The 19,599-nt window shown below is 37.5% G+C and overlaps 4 protein-coding genes across 6 annotated transcripts; 3 read left to right on the top strand and 1 right to left on the bottom strand.

Moving 5' to 3' along the window:
• The first annotated feature begins 917 nt into the window (after positions 1–917).
• LOC114718669 (pyruvate, phosphate dikinase, chloroplastic) lies at positions 918–10,091 on the top strand. Of its 3 annotated transcripts, none has more exons than XM_028904079.1 (21): positions 918–1,045; positions 1,426–1,760; positions 3,305–3,361; positions 3,534–3,767; positions 4,260–4,397; positions 4,602–4,764; positions 4,952–5,187; positions 5,303–5,431; positions 5,588–5,767; positions 6,128–6,265; positions 6,643–6,807; positions 6,896–7,057; positions 7,135–7,224; positions 7,454–7,592; positions 7,898–8,075; positions 8,241–8,370; positions 8,646–8,774; positions 8,934–9,071; positions 9,154–9,231; positions 9,494–9,585; positions 9,675–9,717. In XM_028904079.1, the coding sequence occupies exons 2-21, from the start codon at positions 1,479–1,481 to the stop codon at positions 9,715–9,717; spliced, it is 2,901 nt and encodes a 966-aa protein (XP_028759912.1). In that variant the 5' UTR covers positions 918–1,045; positions 1,426–1,478. The 3 variants fall into 3 exon arrangements, with proteins under 3 accessions (XP_028759912.1, XP_028759913.1, XP_028759914.1); XM_028904080.1 differs by having other exon boundaries at positions 1,415–1,760; XM_028904081.1 differs by lacking the exon at positions 918–1,045 and having other exon boundaries at positions 1,208–1,760; positions 9,675–10,091.
• A 616-nt stretch (positions 10,092–10,707) lies between these two features.
• On the top strand, positions 10,708–13,973 carry LOC114718672 (putative TrmH family tRNA/rRNA methyltransferase). Its single transcript, XM_028904084.1, has 4 exons — positions 10,708–11,221; positions 11,319–11,420; positions 12,066–12,192; positions 13,303–13,973. The coding sequence occupies exons 1-4, from the start codon at positions 11,015–11,017 to the stop codon at positions 13,521–13,523; spliced, it is 657 nt and encodes a 218-aa protein (XP_028759917.1). The 5' UTR covers positions 10,708–11,014; the 3' UTR covers positions 13,524–13,973.
• A 1,229-nt stretch (positions 13,974–15,202) lies between these two features.
• On the top strand, positions 15,203–17,251 carry LOC114718671 (uncharacterized). Its single transcript, XM_028904083.1, has 4 exons — positions 15,203–16,114; positions 16,237–16,444; positions 16,618–16,747; positions 16,850–17,251. The coding sequence occupies exons 1-4, from the start codon at positions 15,300–15,302 to the stop codon at positions 17,149–17,151; spliced, it is 1,455 nt and encodes a 484-aa protein (XP_028759916.1). The 5' UTR covers positions 15,203–15,299; the 3' UTR covers positions 17,152–17,251.
• Positions 17,252–18,093: 842 nt separating this feature from the next.
• Positions 18,094–19,105, bottom strand: LOC114718650 (protein DMP2-like). Its single transcript, XM_028904047.1, has one exon. The coding sequence runs from the start codon at positions 19,048–19,050 to the stop codon at positions 18,490–18,492; it is 561 nt and encodes a 186-aa protein (XP_028759880.1). The 5' UTR covers positions 19,051–19,105; the 3' UTR covers positions 18,094–18,489.
• Between the last annotated feature and the right edge of the window lie 494 nt (positions 19,106–19,599).

Genomic DNA, 19,599 nt, shown 5'->3' with positions numbered 1-19,599 from the left:
TTTTAACAGAAAAGAAAAATACAAAATCATCCCTCTTAGCCTAACTTCATATCTAAAGCTCCCTCTTCAACAGCTCTATTCAACAATTTGAATAGAAGAGGTGGCGTGAGCAAAAGATCTACAATCCTCTAAGAGTAGTATGGCCTAACCAATCAAAAATCAATCTCTGAAAATTCAAATTAAAGAGTCATTCTTTGTGAATTTATTTTCAGAATACGTGTGGATGGAAATTATCCCAAAGGAACAGAGGATAACTATCTAGAAGATTCTTGCCCCTGCTTGTTGAAGTGATGTGAGAGGTTCATTCATCCACATCCTGTTCATTTCAATTCAATTCAAACTAAAATACTTGAATTCATGCCTTTTCCTTTCTTAAAATCTAATTTTGCTCCATTTTTCTTCCATATACTCATACAAACCATACCACTTTAATTCTGAAATTCCTTTTAGTAGTTTAGTTTAATTATCAATAAAACAAGGTTTAAAATTAGATCCTAAAAGATGTGTTATAAATATAAATCTGAGCTTATATAAATATGGAAATATAAATTATAAATTAAGTATTCAGGTTCACTATTTAAAAAACACCTACTCAAAATATTAGAAAAAGATCTGATGAAATATGATGTGTATTAAATTGTGTGCCACAAACCCATATCCCAGCGAGAGAGGAAGAACTCAAAAAGCAACAACTTCGAAAAAATCCAAAGCCTTCCCATGTCCCATACGCTTGATTCCCATGAGCAGGGGCATTATGGTCATGATGGCGTCAAATTTTAGTTGATAAAGATGCCTCTCTGTTCCATAATTGTAATTTCGTCCACTCATGTCTCATCACACCCATTTACTTGCCATTTACTTGTTTCTTTTATTTAATTTATTTATTTCAGGGAACTCTGATTTCAAGCGCAAAAACATAATGAGAAACAGAAAAAACTGAAAATTAAATAAGGAGAGAGAATATCACTCCCACCAATTTATGATTTGAGGAGCCAGTCTCTTCTATCAGCTCCCAACAGCTCTATATTCCTATTTCAAGCTCCAGGTGCGTACGGGAACTCCTTGATTTCTTTTTTCTTGCCAAATTTGGATTGAATTGTGTGTGAACGATCATGACGTGAAACGTATGATTTGAGTTCCGTGTTTCTCTAGTGTCGAGGTGATTACTAGGTGTTTGTGGGTATTTCCCACAGGAACAGGCAAGGGGGATTTCTTAATGAATTGGATGATCTTCCTTTCTTCTCTTCTCTGCAGCACCTCTTGTGTGTGTGGATAGAGAACACTGAATCTCTTTGATCTCTACCATTTCTTAAAGTTACCAAATCTTGCACAGTTTTGATTGATGATCTCACACACACACACACACACAAAAAGCAGGAAGCGTTTATTGCTTGATTTTGATGAGATAGTTTAGGTTGGGTGCAGAGGAGGAAATCGATCAACATTGAAGAAGCAGAAGATCGGTGGGAAAAGCAGAAATGTCGTCTTCAATGGTGAAAGGGATGCTGACAAGGCCCACACCAGATGCTTGTAACAAGTACCAAAGGGTGTTGAATGGGAATAAGTATTATGGGCAGCAAGAAACGCAGAGTTGCAGGGATTCGTTGGGTGAGCAGTGTGGCAGACTTGGAGGTGGAGGTATCAAACTTCATAGAACCAACCTATCAAAGAGGATCATGACTTGCAAAACCAGGAGACACGCAGCTCTCATACGGAATCAAGCTATCCTGACTCCTCCCACAACACCTACCACCAGAAAGGTACTTTCTTTGCCTCGATTGTTGGTGTATGTAATTGCATTTTGTTTTTTTCGGTGATTAATAAAAGTGACTGCTTTTAGTAAAAAATAAGTACTCGTTTCTTCACACGCATTGCTGCTCTCCTTCCTTCTTATACTCTTTTTCTCCCTCAGCAAAAAATTTTAGCAAGGGCCTGGCATCTCTCTCTCTCTCTCTTTTTTTTTGGGATATGTTTGGGAGAATTCGATATATATATTCCATCCATCCATCTTGATTAAAAAAAAAAATCGTCTTGCACAAATCTCCGGATGCATTTAGAGACGTATTTTTGTTAAGTGAACTATTGTTGCGGTATCTAACAGATCAAAAGAATCTCAGACTATTCTATTTTATCTCGGCAAATTAACATTAAAAAATTCTGCTAAAATAAGGAAAATATCGTTGAAAATGTTACTCTTCCTGTCCTTAATATAAAACTTATTTAACTAATTTGATTAGATTAAAAAAATTAGGTAAGTTAGTTAATTATAAGAAATGTGACACGTTTTTTCAAAAATACCATAATCATCTTTTTTAATACCTCATCTTCCTCTTCTACTTGATTATAGTTGAGGGAGTATCCATAGGAGTAATTTAGAGAAAACTGATAAATATGAGTAATGAGTCTTATATTTAAGATAAAAATCAACTTAACAATTAGATCCTATATTAAGGACTGGAGGAGTATCTACTTTTACCAAAAATATAACTTATCATAAAATATGATTACGCAACTCATTGTTCAAAATATAACTCAGTTTTCGGCCAACAATTTTTGGGTCAGAAGCAAATTTCTTTTTGTTGATGAAGTTACATCTAAACGTATCTCATATTCTCACAAAACATAAAAAGTTCAATACGCATCTGACCATTGAGAAGCCCAACATTGTAATAGCCCAATATCAAATCATAGTGGGCATCGGCTGACTCCTTTTAGTCCAAGAGGCCCCACGCAAAGTAACGTTGTGATTACATAGCCCAAAGAGTTAGAAGAAACCGGGGGGGGGGGGGAAAAGAAGCACGAGGTATGGCCCTTGACCCATCAAGTCAAACTGGGTTAGTTTTTTCCTTTGACTGTATGCTGACGTTATCCACTAAAGGAAAATTCTCACGTCACTTCTGTGTCCTAAATTTCCTCTGCAATTTTTCATAAAAATAAAAGAATAACCTGATTACTTCTTAAATTTTTTAGATGTGACTCCTACTTCTGACGTAGATAGAGGAGAGCCTTGGTAATGAATAATGCTGGAGGTGGCAAAAAAGATAATTAGGAGAAGCTAGCCTCTTTTCGCTTCCTTTTTTGTTTGTGAATAACATGGTCGCAATGTTTTACATCATATTCAACTGATTTCCAAGCATTTAATGCGCAAGCACGGTCTAACTTTCCATGATTTGCCAAAGTCCCCTCGAAAGTTGACATGACTGCTCCTAATAAGTAAAGTTAGTGAAGAACTATCACTACCTGAAAGCATTTTCAATGTTAACATTTCTGCTGAAGCAACTCTTCTCTGTTTTCGTTTCAACAGCGCGTGTTTACATTTGGAAAAGGAAAAAGTGAAGGCAACAAGGGCATGAAGTCCTTGGTAAGCATTTCCTAAGATTCTTATTGATTATTAATTTTAATTGGTCTTTGAGGTATGATGAGGTCTTTATAAAAAGGATACGTTAAGGGAAAAAGAGGGCATGCAATTATATTGCCATGGTTATTCATTCTTCAAATTGATGAACAACTAGCTACACGCATATGAATTACAGTTGGGAGGAAAGGGAGCGAACCTGGCTGAAATGGCAACCATTGGATTATCAGTGCCTCCTGGACTCACAATATCAACAGAAGCATGTCAAGAGTATCAACAGAATGGAAAGAAGCTACCAGATGACCTTTGGGAGGAGATACTGGAAGGCCTGCACATTGTCGAAAAAGACATCGGAGCCTTTCTTGGGAATCCTTCAAATCCTCTCCTCCTGTCTGTTCGTTCTGGTGCTGCGGTATGAAATTTATTAATTTTTAAAATTTTTATTTTTTGCTTCTTTCAATGTCCCTTTGTTTGTTTTTTGGATTTGTATTTTGGTTTAAGCTCTATGTCCTTGTTGAGTGTCTCAATGTATTGTCATTTTTATCAGAATCGGTAAGGCACTTTTTTATATGTAAATTGGCTTATGGAAAAATGGCGATAGGCGTACCTAGGAAAGGAATGGATGACAAATGGGAAGTAAAAAGCAGTGTGCGTCATAAGGAAAGTTGATGGTGCTAGATTGACGGCAATGATGCTTTGATATTTATAACTTTTTGTAGTAACTTTGATAAGCAAATAGTTTAAACTCTAGTAATGAACTTAATTCATTGTGGATCACTAATGGTTATTAAAACATGCTGACGTTATTTATATCCTATTTCTGCTTCCATTAAAGTGTGACCCCTGCCATAAAACATTTGACGTGCTCATGACACAAACTAATCTTTTGCCTTCATATCACAAGATTTCAATGCCTGGCATGATGGACACGATTCTCAACCTTGGACTTAACGATGAAGTGGTTGCTGGCCTGGCTGCAAAATGTGGCGAGCGCTTTGCTTACGATTCGTACAGGCGTTTCTTGGACATGTTTGGAGATGTTGTGAGTGGATCTTACAAACTGTATCCAATAAACTGGTTCCCGGTTGCTTAGTGAATGTCGTTGACTTTTGCTACCTAACTCGAGTCAAATTGGAAGCTCGGCTCCATTATTCAATGCAATCTATTAATATCTTTCTCAGAATTTGGAATATTATAGTATCATTGTCATTGTTTCTGTTCTGAATGCTCTTTTTGTCATATGGAGGTAATGGGCATTCCACACTCACTGTTCGAGGAGAAGTTAGAAAAGCTTAAAGCATCAAAAGGTGTTGAACTTGACACCGATTTAACTGCCGCTGACCTCAAAGAGCTTGTAAAGCAGTATAAGAACGTCTACCTTGAAGCTGGTGGAGAAACCTTTCCCTCAGGTTCTGGATCCACCAACTATTTATTGTTTATGATTTTTCATACTCCTGACCCAAATCCTTCCCCACTGTGGTTTTTAAGATTGTTACAAGAAAAACTTCCCGCTTTCAGCTGATAAAAAATATAAATAAATAAAAGACAGAAAATAAAAAGTTTCTACTTATTCTCATCTCTAATTATTAATGACAGATCCAAAGAAGCAGCTGGAGTTGTCTGTGAAAGCTGTTTTTAATTCATGGGACAGCCCAAGAGCTATTAAGTATCGGGACATTAATCAGATAACTGGGTTAAAGGGAACCGCTGTAAACATTCAAACCATGGTCTTCGGTAATATGGGAAATACTTCAGGAACTGGTGTCTTGTTCACTAGAAATCCAAGTACTGGGGAGAAGAAACTTTATGGGGAGTTCTTGATCAATGCTCAGGTTACATAAACAAGTTGAAATTGAGTTTCTGGCCCTCATGACCTTCACTAATCTGCATGGATTAGTAGTTTTTTATATTGATGTTTCTAAGAAGATCTGAACTGGCTTTATATAGGGAGAGGATGTGGTTGCTGGAATCAGGACCCCTGAAGATTTGGAGACTATGAAAGGTTGCATGCCAGAAGCTTACAAGGAACTTGAGGAGAACTGTGAAATTCTAGAGAAACATTATAAGGATATGATGGTAAATTTGCAATTTTCATGGATTTTTTTAAATTTTTTATTCTCAAATTTTATTTGGACAGATCGACCAAAGTCTATTGCTCTGTATCCCTTCTTCCCTACTTGAAACAAGATACCACTCCATAGATAAATTGTCCAACAAATTATTAGTGTGCAGGACATTGAGTTCACTGTCCAAGAAAATAGGTTGTGGATGTTGCAATGTAGGAGTGGAAAGCGTACTGGCAAAGGTGCCGTCAAGATAGCTGTAGACATGGTTAATGAGGGGCTTGTTGATATTCGTTCTGCAATCAAGATGGTTGAGCCCCAGCATCTTGATCAACTTCTCCATCCACAGGTACACAGGTCATTGTGAGATGTGCCCTTAACTTCTGCATTAATCAAAGTAACTTAAAGCAATAATTGCCTTGCAATACTTGTATTTGGATGTGTTGATACCGTGAACTTTAAAGTAGAACACAACTAATGAGTATTGAGACCTAAAACAGTAAGATAAAAGCACTAACCTTTTGCAGTTGGGCTTTCAGAGGAGCATGTGTTTTATAAGTTAACATAGTTTGCTTGGATCGTTTTCAATATCAGAACATGTTCAAAAAAATACTATGTAAATGTCTTGGAATTTATACGTCTAACAATTTATCTAATTCATGTACAAATTGATTATGTGTCATAACTATTTCAACTATTGTTTCTCCAGTTTGAGGATCCATCAGCTTACAAGGACAATGTAATTGCGACGGGTTTGCCTGCATCCCCTGGAGCAGCAGTAGGGCAGATTGTGTTCACTGCTGAGGATGCTGAGGCATGGCATGCACAAGGAAAAGCTGCCATCTTGGTATGCTGGTTATTATTATTAAGCCAATATTTCATTCATCTCTGTTTCCTTCTCCTCTTGATTCATACCTGAATCGACATATCCACTTTTAGGAAGGAAAAGGTGGGTGCTTTAAATGAAATGCTTGTACAGGACAGGGGTATTTTTGTGAGGACGTGAACGTTGATCCTGATTATGTTACTTTAATTTCATGGTATTGAGTTGAACATGATGTCTAATAGGTGCTGCCTTGGGAGTCTCTCAAATGTTAACCTATTATCTTTCATACCTTGATGCTTCCATTCTGGCACACAAAAAAGTAATTTGTTACATGTGATCTTAGTCCAAAAAGGATGCAATGCTGATCCATTATTTCTTCTGACTGGGCGTCATTGAAGGTACGGACAGAGACAAGTCCCGAAGATGTTGGAGGTATGCATGCAGCTACCGGGATCTTAACAGCCAGGGGCGGGATGACATCTCATGCTGCTGTTGTGGCCCGTGGATGGGGGAAGTGTTGTGTATCTGGGTGCTCCGACATCTTAGTAAATGACCATGAGAAGGTAAATTCGAAACTTCCCCCTTTTTTGTCTAGCAGATATAAGAGCGAAGACCGCCTTATTACGTGTATGATCTCAATCGATAATATAGGTGCTTGTAGTCGGGGATAAGGTGATTAATGAAGGAGAATGGATCTCACTGAATGGATCCACTGGTGAGGTGATTCTGGGAAAACAGCCACTTTCTCCTCCAGCTATGAGTGATGATTTGGAAACCTTCATGTCTTGGGCCGATGAAAAAAGGCATCTAAAGGTTTTGCATGTGTTCCCCACAAAATATTAGTATTTTTTACCTTATGGGAGATATCTCATATTGTTATTATCGTTCAGGTTATGGCAAATGCTGACACGCCTGAAGATGCAATAGCAGCCCGAAACAACGGTGCCCAAGGAATCGGGCTTTGTAGGACAGAGCACATGGTACTGATTTTTCTTGAGCTCCATGTTATAGCGATGATATAGCGCAAGCATCGCTCATATCTAGCACCTTAAAAGCTACGGGTGGAATTGGTTTGAAAAATTAAATTGTGTTACTCATTAAAAATAATAATAAACATCTAAACCCTCTTGTGTCTTTTGATGCCCTGTTATTGACTGACACAAAACTTGCCCACTTAAATGATTATTTACAAGTTTTGGTATGTTTCAGTTTTTTGCTTCAGATGAGAGGATAAAAGCTGTAAGAAAGATGATAATGGCAATCACACCTGAACAAAGGAAAGTCGCACTTGACATGTTACTACCTTATCAGAGATCTGACTTTGAGGGAATATTCCGTGCAATGGATGGTACTTTCTCACTGTCTGTTGCAAAGTTTAGAGTTTGTTTTTGTGAATTGGAGAAGTGTGAGACTTTATTAAACCATCATAATACTTCCACTACATATTTCTTAATCATAGGCTTTGAGAATCATTGTTTGCCTTTGTCATGGTAAATGATACTTATCCGTGAGACATGGATTATCTGCACGTACTAAACAGACATCAGAATCATAAATCAACATATGATACTTTGTATTCATGTTCTGCCTTAAGCATGGCGTGTTCATTGAAGATTTATTTGTCTTTTATTTTGTTTAACTTGGGAATTTCAGGTTTTCCTGTAACAATCCGATTGCTAGATCCTCCACTTCATGAATTTCTTCCAGAAGGTGATCTGGAACATATTGTCAGTGAACTGACTTCCGAGACAGGCATGAAGGAAGAAGAAATCTTCTCCAGGATCGAAAAACTATCAGAAGTCAATCCTATGCTCGGTTTTCGTGGTTGCAGGTTCAAATGCCCTTCTTGTGAGAGTGTATAGAGAGATTGCCTGCATTTTCTTTGCAATTCCTTTCTATAAGACAATATGAACCTCTCGTTGTTATTGTTAAAGAATTGAACTATCCTATTTGGACCACGATTGCTGATATGTGCAAGTTGAAAATCGGTCAACAGGCTCGGGATTTCATACCCAGAACTGACGGAAATGCAAGCACGTGCAATTTTTCAGGCTGCTGTTTCCATGAGTAACCATGGCATTACAGTTCTTCCAGAGATAATGGTTCCACTTATCGGTACACCTCAGGCATGATCCCCTTCTCCCTCACTTCTACCCGGTTGTTTGTGTTTCTTTTTGGTTCAAAATATGGGCTATGCTTGTATAAGAATTGTTGGTTTTATATCCTCATACTCACTTAAAAATAAATGAAATTTCAAAGGTTCTATTAGTTCATATGTTCTGGATGAAGCCTTTCTGACCTATATCAAGCATATGCTATACGCTGGGATTCTTCTTCCTTTTGTGCTCTTTTTTTGTTTTCCTTAAAAAAATTTAAGTTATGCTGACAGTTTAAACTTCAGGAATTAAGGCATCAAGTGAGATTGATCAGAAGTGTTGCTGAGAAAGTCTTCTCTGAGATGGGTTCCTCCCTAAGCTATAAGGTCGGAACCATGATCGAAGTTCCAAGAGCTGCTCTAGTTGCAGATGAGGTACTTTTATTTCGTTATGTCTTGAAGAATCATATTACGGTTCTAAAACAGTCTTAAGAATCCATATAAATGAAACGCTCAATCTCCTTTCGCTCATCCCATCTCACTCATCTTTTATCGTCACCTGCTAACTATTATTTTTGTGATTCGTTTTGGCAGATTGCGAAGGAAGCAGAATTCTTTTCATTCGGAACCAATGACCTTACACAAATGACGTTTGGATACAGCAGAGATGACGTCGGCAAATTTCTTCCCATATACCTATCCAATGGCATTCTAAAGAGCGATCCGTTTGAGGTTATTTGCGTGCAGGCTCATTCTCTTATTGAAGAAATGTTAGGAATGGTTGCTAAATTTGGATTGTTGACAACAATTACAGGTTCTCGACCAGAGAGGTGTTGGTGAACTCATCAGGATTTGCACTGAAAAGGGTCGTGCTGCTCGACCTAACTTAAAGGTGGGAATACTTAACAATAGTGGAAATTTTGTATAACATGATAAAGCTGGTTTAAGGCCTTCTGCGGACGTAAATATTTAAGGTTGCAATCAGCAGCTTCAAATCTTCGTACACAATCCATACTGATGTTTCTTTGAAGTGCTTTCATCAGTTACTAGGTTTCAAAAATTAAGATTTCTTTGCGCCATGGTAAATACCGAGTCGTAAAAATCTGTTTCTTCCACTCCATCTAGCTTCTGCAATTAATATATAAGATGAACAGGTTGGAATATGTGGAGAGCATGGCGGGGAGCCTTCTTCTGTTGCATTTTTCGCTCACATTGGACTTGACTACGTTTCTTGTTCGCCATTCAGGTGAACTGCTGCATTTCATGTCATGTGAGATGAGATTCTGAACATACGATTTAAACTTCAAAACTGAGAACCTCGGTGTTGTTTTGCAGGGTTCCTATCGCTAGGCTCGCAGCAGCTCAAGTTGCAGTTTGAAACACGATGAGTTGCTTCGAGAAGGTTTAATTTAACTACCTTGCATGGCTATGTACAGTGGTAAATAAATGTGGTTCTTAAGCTCCTGTACATAAGATACGGAGGCTTGTTTGAGGCCAGACCAAGGAAGGCTACTAACATACGTATTATAATACAACACACAGATTAATACAGAATCTTGATGAATAAAACAAGGGAAAAATTTACCTATATTAATATTACATAGTCGTATAAAATGTATCATGTAATAATACCTATATCTTGTAAAATTCATTGTTAATTGTGCATGCATGTAATAATTTATATTTTATATCACTCCAAAGATAGCTCTGTAGAGAATTTCTTGTACATGTTATTATCCTTTTCCATAAAAATTAAGCATCTTACCGGCAAGGGTTGAGTTTAACAAAAAAAGATAGTCCCTCACAATATATTAAATTAATGTTTTTATTGAGAGGTGTCTATATTTAATGCACAATAGTATTTTAAAAAGCATTACTTCTAATAATAGAATACTTGTGCTTAAAAAAAAAAAAGAAAGAAATTAAGCGTCTTGTCAGGAGGCGAAGGAGGTCGGCGCTTGATTGTTCATGGTTTTATCTCGGAAGAAAAGAATCTTGAAATTTTTAAAATGGTTGGCTTTGAAGGAAGGAAGAATATTTGGGATTTCATGCATGAATTTTTTTGACACTGCCTGATAAAGTCGATGCATGAAAACTTAACTCAAGGCCTCTTCAGAGTTGGATTCGGGTTAGTAGCCAACTATATTGGTAACTTTGGAGTCCTTTCGAAAATGTTATTCTGATTTATGCTCGCAAATAAGGCACTTAAAATTTTCACTCAAAAAAAAAGGCACTTAAAATTTAAAACTTGTTGAATTACTCGTTTGGAGGCATTTAAAATTTAAATTTCAATGGGAAAAAAAATAAAAAGTTATAATTTACTTATATAAAATTTATAGTTATATTATTTATTTAAATTTAAATGGAATTAATAAAACTATAGAATCATTGCATAAAGAAAATAATTAAAACAGTAAGTGGTCAATGTCAATGAAGATCTGGGTCAGGCCAGAGGCGGTACCCTTATACTGAGAAAGTGGGTTGGGAGATCTTGCGGGTTTTGCCGTCCTGTAATTGTGGCGCGAAGAAGAACGAATTCATACGCTGCCGGCTTTCTTGCTGGAGAAGCGGGTTCAGGAGCAAAACCCAAAACTCCCCATTGCTTAAACCTTTCTCGGGCTCATGCTCGAGCTGTCTGCTGGCCCCAAAATTGCACTTTCTGAACTTGAGGGAAAATGGTGTTGGAGAGCTACGTGGTGGTGCATAATATAGCCAAAAGGCACAACGTGGGGACCCTTGCACGAAGCGCCACGGCCTTTGGAGTATCCGAGCTCATACTAGTTGGCCGTAGAGATTTCAACTCATTCGGTAGCCATGGCTCCACCTCTCACCTCCGTTTCCGTCACTTTCACTCACTCGAAGATGCTCGTCACTTCCTAAAGGTCTCAGACTTTATCTTTCTATGCATACTCTGTCTCGCGATCTTAAAATTGTGCATCGCCAAAATGTATAAATTCGGGTCAATGATTGCTCTTGCAGGAGAAAGACTGTGATATTTGTGGCGTGGAGATTACGGACGATGCCAAACCCATCAATCAGCATCCCTTCAAGAAAAGCACAGCTTTCCTGCTTGGGAACGAGGTATTTCCATCCGATTGACATTGAAGTATCGTTTGATGTTGTGCAGAGGCTTATTCTCTAGTAAGACTGCCCAGTTCTTAATGACATGATTTCTTCATAATTAACGTTGTTCCCTTTTTAATATGCTTTTACACATAACGTGAATCTTTTCTCGTCCAGGTGAAAATTATATGTATATCTCAGTGATAGACTAATCATTTAGCTGCCTGTAATCTGGACTAGTGAATTTGAACCTGTTAATTAATAGGTCCTTGAAGATATTTTGGGAACCTTTGTGTCTGCCTCTAATACTCCGCAAGTACTTGCGAGATTTATCAGTGAATAGGTAATTTCTAGGACATTTGAATGTGATTGCTGTCATATTTGATAGTTGGTAGGTTTGACGTTCTACTATGTAAATTTATTGTGTCAATGATTGATGCTATACTCGTCATTCCAAAATTTAAATCGTCCTGGGTTGGTGGTATCAAGTTTGTCATGGATAATTAGTCAGGAAATATCACAGAAACTCATCACTGACAAGAGCAACGAAGGAGTATCACATTGAAATCCTCTGTCATTGCAATCAAGCTCACTAAAAGTCAGAGTCTTGATTCTCTTGTTATTAAGCTATATTTGGTGATACCTCCAAAATTTTCTATGTAGGGTACGGGCCTTTCTGCTAAGGAATGTGAGATATGTGACTTTTTTGTTTATATCCCACAATATGGAGGTGGCACTGCTTCATTGAATGTCACTGTAGCAGCTTCGATTGTACTTCATCATTTTGGAGGTATTATATCACTAAACTTAAAATACTGCAGTTTAGGCTACATTTAGGTCTGACGTTATGTATATATATCTCCTTTACAAGAATATGCTATTTTGAATGTAAGTTACTTGTGCACTAACGTGATGATACTCTTTTCATGATTGGATATATTTATTCTGAGGTTTAAATCCTACTTATGCGGCTACTTTTGACCTCTCTTTTCTAGCTTCCTTCTGTCATCGTCTAAGTTCCAGGATTGTCCTCTTTCCTACGTTTTGTCCTCATCTAACTTGGGAAAAGCAGTAGCTTAGAATAGCTATATGTCTGCTGAGCTGAGTAGTTCTGGCCTGCCTTGTAACCCTAGTGGGGGCGTGAAGCTTATGCTAATGAAGAATAGATGTTTGTCTGAGACTCCTTTTTTAGTCTGAAGGAGAACCTCTTATCTGTTACACAGTTCCTCGGTGTGATTACCAAGTATCCTTTGGGCTTTTGTGACATTAAGGAGTGAAAAATAAGGGGGATTATTCAACAGAAAACATGTGATTCACTGTCAAATTTCCAATACCTACAACCTTATAAATCTCTCAAATAATGCTTAATATCACTGTCTGAGATCGTAACTTCTTTCACATTCTTTTTTCTTAGTAGTGTTTTACCTTCTACTTGGATGCTTAAGTTTGTCGGGTCTTATTGATAGTCAACATTGATATGCTATTCTGAGCCTGTTCTTGTCAACTCCTTGGAAACTTGAACGAACGTTATTTAACATACATTAAAGCATGGCTTCCTTACAAATAACTGCTTCAGTTGTGAGTCTATGCTGATTTGCGTTACTTCTACGTGCATGGTGAATGCTGGGTTTCCCATATTTTGGCCACCTTAGAAAAATTGTGCTTTAACAATTCTTTCTGAAAATAAAATTTTGTATCAGAACGTTTGCTTTTGATAAGTGATAAAGATATAAAACTTGCACACATCGAGCAGCACAATCAAGTAAAAATACTCCAGCTGTATTTCATTTTTATCGTGATGCTACTCCAATTCTTTTTTCTTTTGTTGGGTGATGGTTCTGGATTGTTTTTTTTATCTATCTGTAAAAATCTGTAATTTCTGACCTATGAATTTCATCAGTCTGGGCAGGTTTTGCCGAAAGATCTCGTGATGGAAACAAATTCATTGTTGCTGAGAAACCTATGAAACAAGGTCGGCGAAACTACTGTGCTGAAACGGATGATATTATTGCTGAGGAGCGTAAAGCTAGGAGGGAAAATGGTGCAAACGGCTTCTTTGATGAGACTGAGAATGGAAATTCATCTTCTAACCTCCTGGATGCATTATTTGTCAATGATTGATCGAAGATGCCTGAGTTCTTGGGCACATCAAATTCTGAGAATGTAGTTTGAGGGCTCAAATATTTTTTTTTTTTTTGGCCAAACGAACGAGGGCTTAAATACTTGAATCACTCAGAATAGGATCCGGAGCAATCCAACTGGTAGATGGAGATGCTATATTTAATACTTAGCCTTCAAAAAGGAGCCCGCCCATTGCTGAGGAAGGTTTGGACCTGCGTTTGATGTATTTGCTAACTTATAGCTTACCACCTTGAGATAGTTGCAACCACCGTTAGTGAGGGGACATATTTCGAAGTCAAATCCAGTTCTGCTGGACTACTATTGTAGCATCTGTGAATTCTATCGGGTTCACACATAATTGTCAAATCAACTGATACAATGATTTTTCCCCTCCCCTTCACATTGGTGTAATTGCCGGTATCTATTAAATATTACTCCTCCAGGTTTTAATATAGGGTTTAATTGTCAAGTTAATTTTGATTCTAAATATAAGACCTATCTCTCATATTTATCAATTTTTTTTAAATTATCTTTATAAATACTTCTTTAACCATAATCAAATAAGTGAAGGATAAAAGATATTAAGAAAGATGATTATAGTGTTTTAAAAAAAACATGTCATATTTTTTATAGTTAACTAATTTACTTAACTTATCTAATCTAATTAAATTAATTAAATAGATCTTATATTAAGTAGCGAGGGAGTATCTCTCATCTTCTCTACCTACATTATTGACTTAATCTTGTTCGGCGAAAAGAACCCCAAGGAATCCTAGCTTCGACAGCTATCACATGGTGGAAATTCCCATCCAAACTATTGCACTTTATAATACAAAAGTGGCAATATTTCGAGTATTAACGTGCTATACATACGTACATATATACACAGTGTTTCTAATCTTTAATATAAGAAATAATTTGATTTTTATTTTTTATTAAATATAAGACTCCAATCTATTTTATATCTCATATTTATCCACTTTTTTAAAATAGTCTTGTGATAAAGTATTTTTAGTCAATATATTTGATTAGCAAGATATTTTTAGAAAGACAACATCTATTTATTACAAATAACTAATTTAATTAATTTTTTGATCTATTCAAATTAATCAACTAACTTTTATATCAAGCACCAGAGGTAATATATATGTATATCAGCCCCATTTCGCAATCACGGAGGCGGACAGAACTTATATCACAATTAAATATTGAAATTTTTATGATAATTAAAAAAGGGTGGTCAGCTAAGTTTTCGTGATTTTCGAGATAAGTTCCGCCTAGCAGTCTCGTTTGTAAACAGGGTAGATTTTTTTTTTTTTTAATCAACTCAGATTTAATTATTCTGAGGAGTATCGTAGGAGAAATAAATTTAAAATGCCACAGGTAGGGGAAAAAGCATTATTTTAATATGGTTCAGAAAAGAGATTTAGCGGGAGAATAAAGCTAAGGAAGTCAGAATATAATAGTAGTTTTAGAAGCTGGAGTCACGATTGATGCTATGATTGGGAGCAGTTGGCCTTGTTTTGTTGTGTGGGAAAAGAGGCTCAACAATATGGCTCCATTGTCAATCTTCCAAGCTCTGTCTAACTCACTCCGTGGATTAGTTAGCACCTACCTTTGTCTCTATTATTTGCGTACGTTGACTCGTTAATTTATTATCTACGACCTGCATCACAAATCATGGTGATTAAAGAAACTACGAGCTTCACATGAATCCAGATACCCCCAACACATATTCTTCTGCGCATAATAGCCTGTTAGATTCTGTGTTCAAAGATGTGGGGTTTGCTCAGAAGAAAACTCAGGTTCCTCTATTCGAGGATAAGTTGGCTGCTATGGAAGCGACCAAGGTCTAAAGTTGTGATCAAAAGATTCAGAAAGTTGAACTCCAAATATCACTCCAGACCACAGCAGTCTGCCTTCAGTAAAACTACAAATCACTCAGATTCTGTGCATGTAAAGCCTATTAGGATTGCTACTTTCAATGTTGCAATGTTCTCCCTTGCGCCTGCTGTTTCAGAAGCTGATGAATTGGGGTCTTACAGTAACAACAAGAGTTCTCCTATGAAAGTTGCTTACCCCAAAAGTATACTGAAGCACTCTCCACTGCATGCCTCTCTGAGTAAGGTTCAGGATCTCTCTGACTCCAAGATTCTCCCTCGATCTAACTTGAAGGTTTCCATTAATCTTCCTGAAAATGAGATTTCAAAAGCCAACAGTAGGCTGCTGGCTTCCATGGATGATAATGATGTCGAAGAGGGCACATCAAGAAGGAGAAGCCACGTCCCAGCAAGGTCCCCAGTATGCTTTTCTCCTATTGTGAACTATTACTGTGGAAGCAACGAGAGATTTAGGAGCAGCAGAAGCATCCTGGAAGTTCTGAGGGAGTTAGATGCTGATGTGTTGGCACTGCAAGATGTGAAGGCTGAGGAAGAGAAGAGCATGAAGCCTCTATCAGATTTGGCAGCTGCTTTGGGAATGAAGTTTGTTTTTGCTGAGAGTTGGGCTCCTGAATATGGAAATGCCATTTTATCAAAATGGCCAATCAAGAGATGGAAAGTTCAGAAAATTGCTGATGATGATGATTTCAGGTGCTTCCCCACGTTCCTAAAAGCCCAAATCTCTTGTTATTCTGTTGATCCAAAAAGCATTAATCAAAAGCTTAAATTTTTTGCGGGCACAATGCGATTTACATCCATTTTGTGTGACGCAGGAATGTTTTGAAGGCCACAATTGATGTGCCTTGGGCAGGAGAAATCAATTTTCACTCAACTCAACTTGATCATCTGGATGAGAATTGGAGAATGAAGCAAGTCAATGCCATAATGAGCTACAATGACCCTCCTCACATCTTGGCAGGAGGTCTCAATTCTCTGGATGTTGCAGATTACTCAGCAGAGAGATGGACAGATATCGTCAAGGTATTGCTCTCTCGCACGACAGTACAATGTTTCTGCCATCCAACAGCCATGGGCTTAGGCCCATCAGGGAATAACTCTTTTTGGGTCATAAAAGCCCAAACTTGAGCCGAAAACATTCATTGTCAATATAACTTTTGCCGTAGAGACTTCTCTGAGACGAGCGATTTTTGCAGTATTATGAGAAACTGGGAAAGCCTCGGCCAAAGACCGAAGTGATGAACTACATGAAATCAAAAGACTATGTCGATGCAAAGGATTATGCTGGAGAATGCGAGCCTATAGTCATCATGACCAAAGGCCAAAGTAACTATAAAATTGTTCTCTAAATTTAATTCTCTATCTGCCAGTATACGTCTTTTGCCTGTTTTGTCTGAGTTCAGATAATGATAGGAATTCTAAAATCAGATGTACAGGGGACATGCAAATATGGGACGCGAGTGGACTACATTTTGAGCTCACCAGACTCGCCCTACGAATTTGTTCCAGGCTCATACTCAGTCATTTCTTCTAAAGGCACTTCTGATCACCATATAGTGAAGGTAGATATAGTGAAAGTAAATTGTGCAGAAGCTGCACAGAAAAATGTCATTAGAAGATGCAGAAAACTAAAACAGAGAGTCAAGAGGATTGCTCCACCTTGTTCTGCATCGAATGTTTGGGAACTAACCCCACCTCCCAAAAGTTCTTGTTCCATGGAAAAGATTTGATATTTTAGATTACATTAACATGATGTATTTGATATATGCAACAGCTTAGGTTAATTAGGTGATCTTCCTCTTCACTGCAATATATTTTAGATTACATTAACATGATGTATTTGATATATGGAAGAACATGTTGCATTGGATGCTTAAGTTGTGATTAAATCTGCCTAGTGAAGATGGGATCAATTTAATTCAGTTAGAGCTAGCCACACAGGGAAGATGAATGAAGTCCCACATTTGCCCTTTTTAATTTATTACAGGAAGGGCTTTTCTCCCCGTGAAGGTTATAAGTCGCTTTCTCTCTCTCTCTCTCTCTCTCTCTCTCTCTCTCTTTTTTCCGCCAGAAGGTTATAAGTCGCTTTCAAACAAATGACAGAATAAGACGGTTCTTAATTAATCCTTCCTCTTTTCTTTTCTTTTTTGTGTTGGGGAAATATTTGTACTCTTTCTGCTTTATGAATCACGAGCGTACATATTCCTTCCTTTCAAGTCTCGCTCAACACAAATGTACGCTTTGAGGTTTGAGCTGGCTGTCAACAAAGTAGAAACTCACAATATTTTGAAGAATCAAACGATGTTCCCTTGGGCTATAAAAAAACAAGTCTTGCTTAGTTAATAAAAACAACATACTTTACTTATTATAAGCTAATAACATAAACCATAGGGGGGGGCGTGAACTGTACCCAAAAAGATATCAGGCGTCCAGTTTCTACAGATTGTGCGCAACCTGTAAACTGTCTATATAACCAGAGACTCTAAATTGTGGAGGATGCATGTGTCACAAGTCTGAGATGAACCGTACGCGATTGAAAGGTAGACATTAATTTTCGTATTGCTGATGCGCTATGGCTAATTATTTTTCTTTTCGAAGGGGCAAAACCAATATGTATTAATAGAAACGAAGTGATCGAAGATAAATAAAGATGAAAAAGGGTCGTGCAGGGTGTGAAGAATTTCGTGGATGCAAGCCTCTTTCTGGACTCTATATAATTTCCTTTCTATTATTTCTGTTTCTCTTCTTCCTTCTGTGCAGCCTTAGCTTGTTGTCTCTATCCAAATAGGCTCTCAGTGGGATATATAGATCATAAAAATATATATATTCCTTTTAATGAGAACCTAATAAATTGAATCATAAACAGCCAAGATAAGCCAGTCTTCAACTTTTTACATTTGGCACATATAAAACACACACTTCTCAGAAACATCAGATCATATATTTTTATATATTACATGCACAGCAAATATAACCGAAAAAAGCCATTGATGTTACGTTGACTGCTCTGTGCTTTTTTCATTTCACGTATCTTCTCTCAACTGACTGGTTATATCTTCTTGGAGGTGTCAGTACCCAATTCCATTACGCTTCCACGGGAAGATCGAAAAGGCCGTTCCAGAGATCACCCCCATGATCGGCGGCAACACCTTCAACAGAATATCATCATACGCATCCATCACCGGATACAAACAACTCACCGTGTTCTTGTCCAAAAACCCTAACACTCCAAACACGCCCAATGACAACAAGGCGTGTGCCAAGTCCCTCACTCGCAGCCTGTACGTCGACAAGTCCACCAACTCAGACGAAGGCGCAGGCCAAAGCCCTTTCGTGGTGACGACGCCGTAGTGCTTTCTGCCGTCCGAGCCGGTGTAGCTGTCGGTGAAGGTGGCGAAGCAGCAGTTAAAGGAACAGAAGATGAGGAATGCGGCGGACAGGTACTTGTGAAAGGGTGTGCAGTGGCCGGAATTGGTGACGATGGGGTTGAGGAATTGGAAGAGGAAGACGGTGCCGGTCGGCAGAAGATTGATGAGGCTGCTGAGTCCTGAGAATAAGGTTCCTGTGACGCGTTTGTGTTGCTTCTCCTTGCTGCTGGTGCTATTTCCCAATAAGCTGGTAGGATCCATTATCGTTGAAGTAGAGGTTTTTTGAATGATGATCGATGAAGATATATAATTGTTCTGTTCTTATTTGCATGCTTATTTATACATACATGAATGGTGAATAATATACATTCAGTTATATCTCCCATTTGCTTGTTCGTATTTAATTTTATTTGAAAATGCCAAGGGTTCCTTTTAAGTTTGGTCATTTAGCTTTTTTGGATTTTAAAAATTCGGTATTATGATTAAGTCGTTAAACTTCGTCATAGTTTATCTAATTAGCTTATGACACAAGATAATGTTGAAGACAAATAGAGGCTTGTCGATTTAAGATTTTTTTTTTTAAAAAAAAAAGTTCTGATTTCTGACATTTTCAAAGTGGAAGATTTATATGTGCAAAACAATGTATATTAATGATTTATTATTGGCCAAAGAAACGTATATTATTAATGGCTTGGAGTTGGTCAAAAATCGAAATAAAAAACCTTAAATATGCGTGTCCTTCTTTAATTAATGGGTTATTTTTTAATTGAAAGTTAATATACATCTGGGGATCCTCTAGATCAATGTTGA

This window comes from Neltuma alba, unplaced genomic scaffold (assembly GCF_004799145.2).
Source record: "Neltuma alba isolate B1F8T4 unplaced genomic scaffold, ASM479914v2 tig00011856_pilon, whole genome shotgun sequence".
NCBI classification, from domain to species: domain Eukaryota; kingdom Viridiplantae; phylum Streptophyta; class Magnoliopsida; order Fabales; family Fabaceae; genus Neltuma; species Neltuma alba.
This window is presented reverse-complemented; position numbering and strand designations above follow the sequence as displayed.

Bases quoted from the DNA above. Each gene is read 5' to 3' on its own strand.
- LOC114718672 (XM_028904084.1), top strand. From the start codon at position 11,015: ATGGTGTTGGAGAGCTACGTGGTGGTGCATAATATAGCCAAAAGGCAC. The intron at 11,222-11,318 runs GTCTCAGACTTT...TTGCTCTTGCAG, and splicing joins ATGCTCGTCACTTCCTAAAG to GAGAAAGACTGTGATATTTG. The intron at 12,193-13,302 runs GTATTATATCAC...GAATTTCATCAG, and splicing joins TGTACTTCATCATTTTGGAG to TCTGGGCAGGTTTTGCCGAA.
- LOC114718669 (XM_028904081.1), top strand. From the start codon at position 1,479: ATGTCGTCTTCAATGGTGAAAGGGATGCTGACAAGGCCCACACCAGAT. The intron at 4,398-4,601 runs GTGAGTGGATCT...TGTCATATGGAG, and splicing joins TGGACATGTTTGGAGATGTT to GTAATGGGCATTCCACACTC. The intron at 5,768-6,127 runs GTACACAGGTCA...TTGTTTCTCCAG, and splicing joins ATCAACTTCTCCATCCACAG to TTTGAGGATCCATCAGCTTA.
- LOC114718671 (XM_028904083.1), top strand. From the start codon at position 15,300: ATGTGGGGTTTGCTCAGAAGAAAACTCAGGTTCCTCTATTCGAGGATA. The intron at 16,115-16,236 runs GTGCTTCCCCAC...TGTGTGACGCAG, and splicing joins GCTGATGATGATGATTTCAG to GAATGTTTTGAAGGCCACAA. The intron at 16,445-16,617 runs GTATTGCTCTCT...CGATTTTTGCAG, and splicing joins GATGGACAGATATCGTCAAG to TATTATGAGAAACTGGGAAA.
- LOC114718650 (XM_028904047.1), bottom strand. From the start codon at position 19,050: ATGGATCCTACCAGCTTATTGGGAAATAGCACCAGCAGCAAGGAGAAG.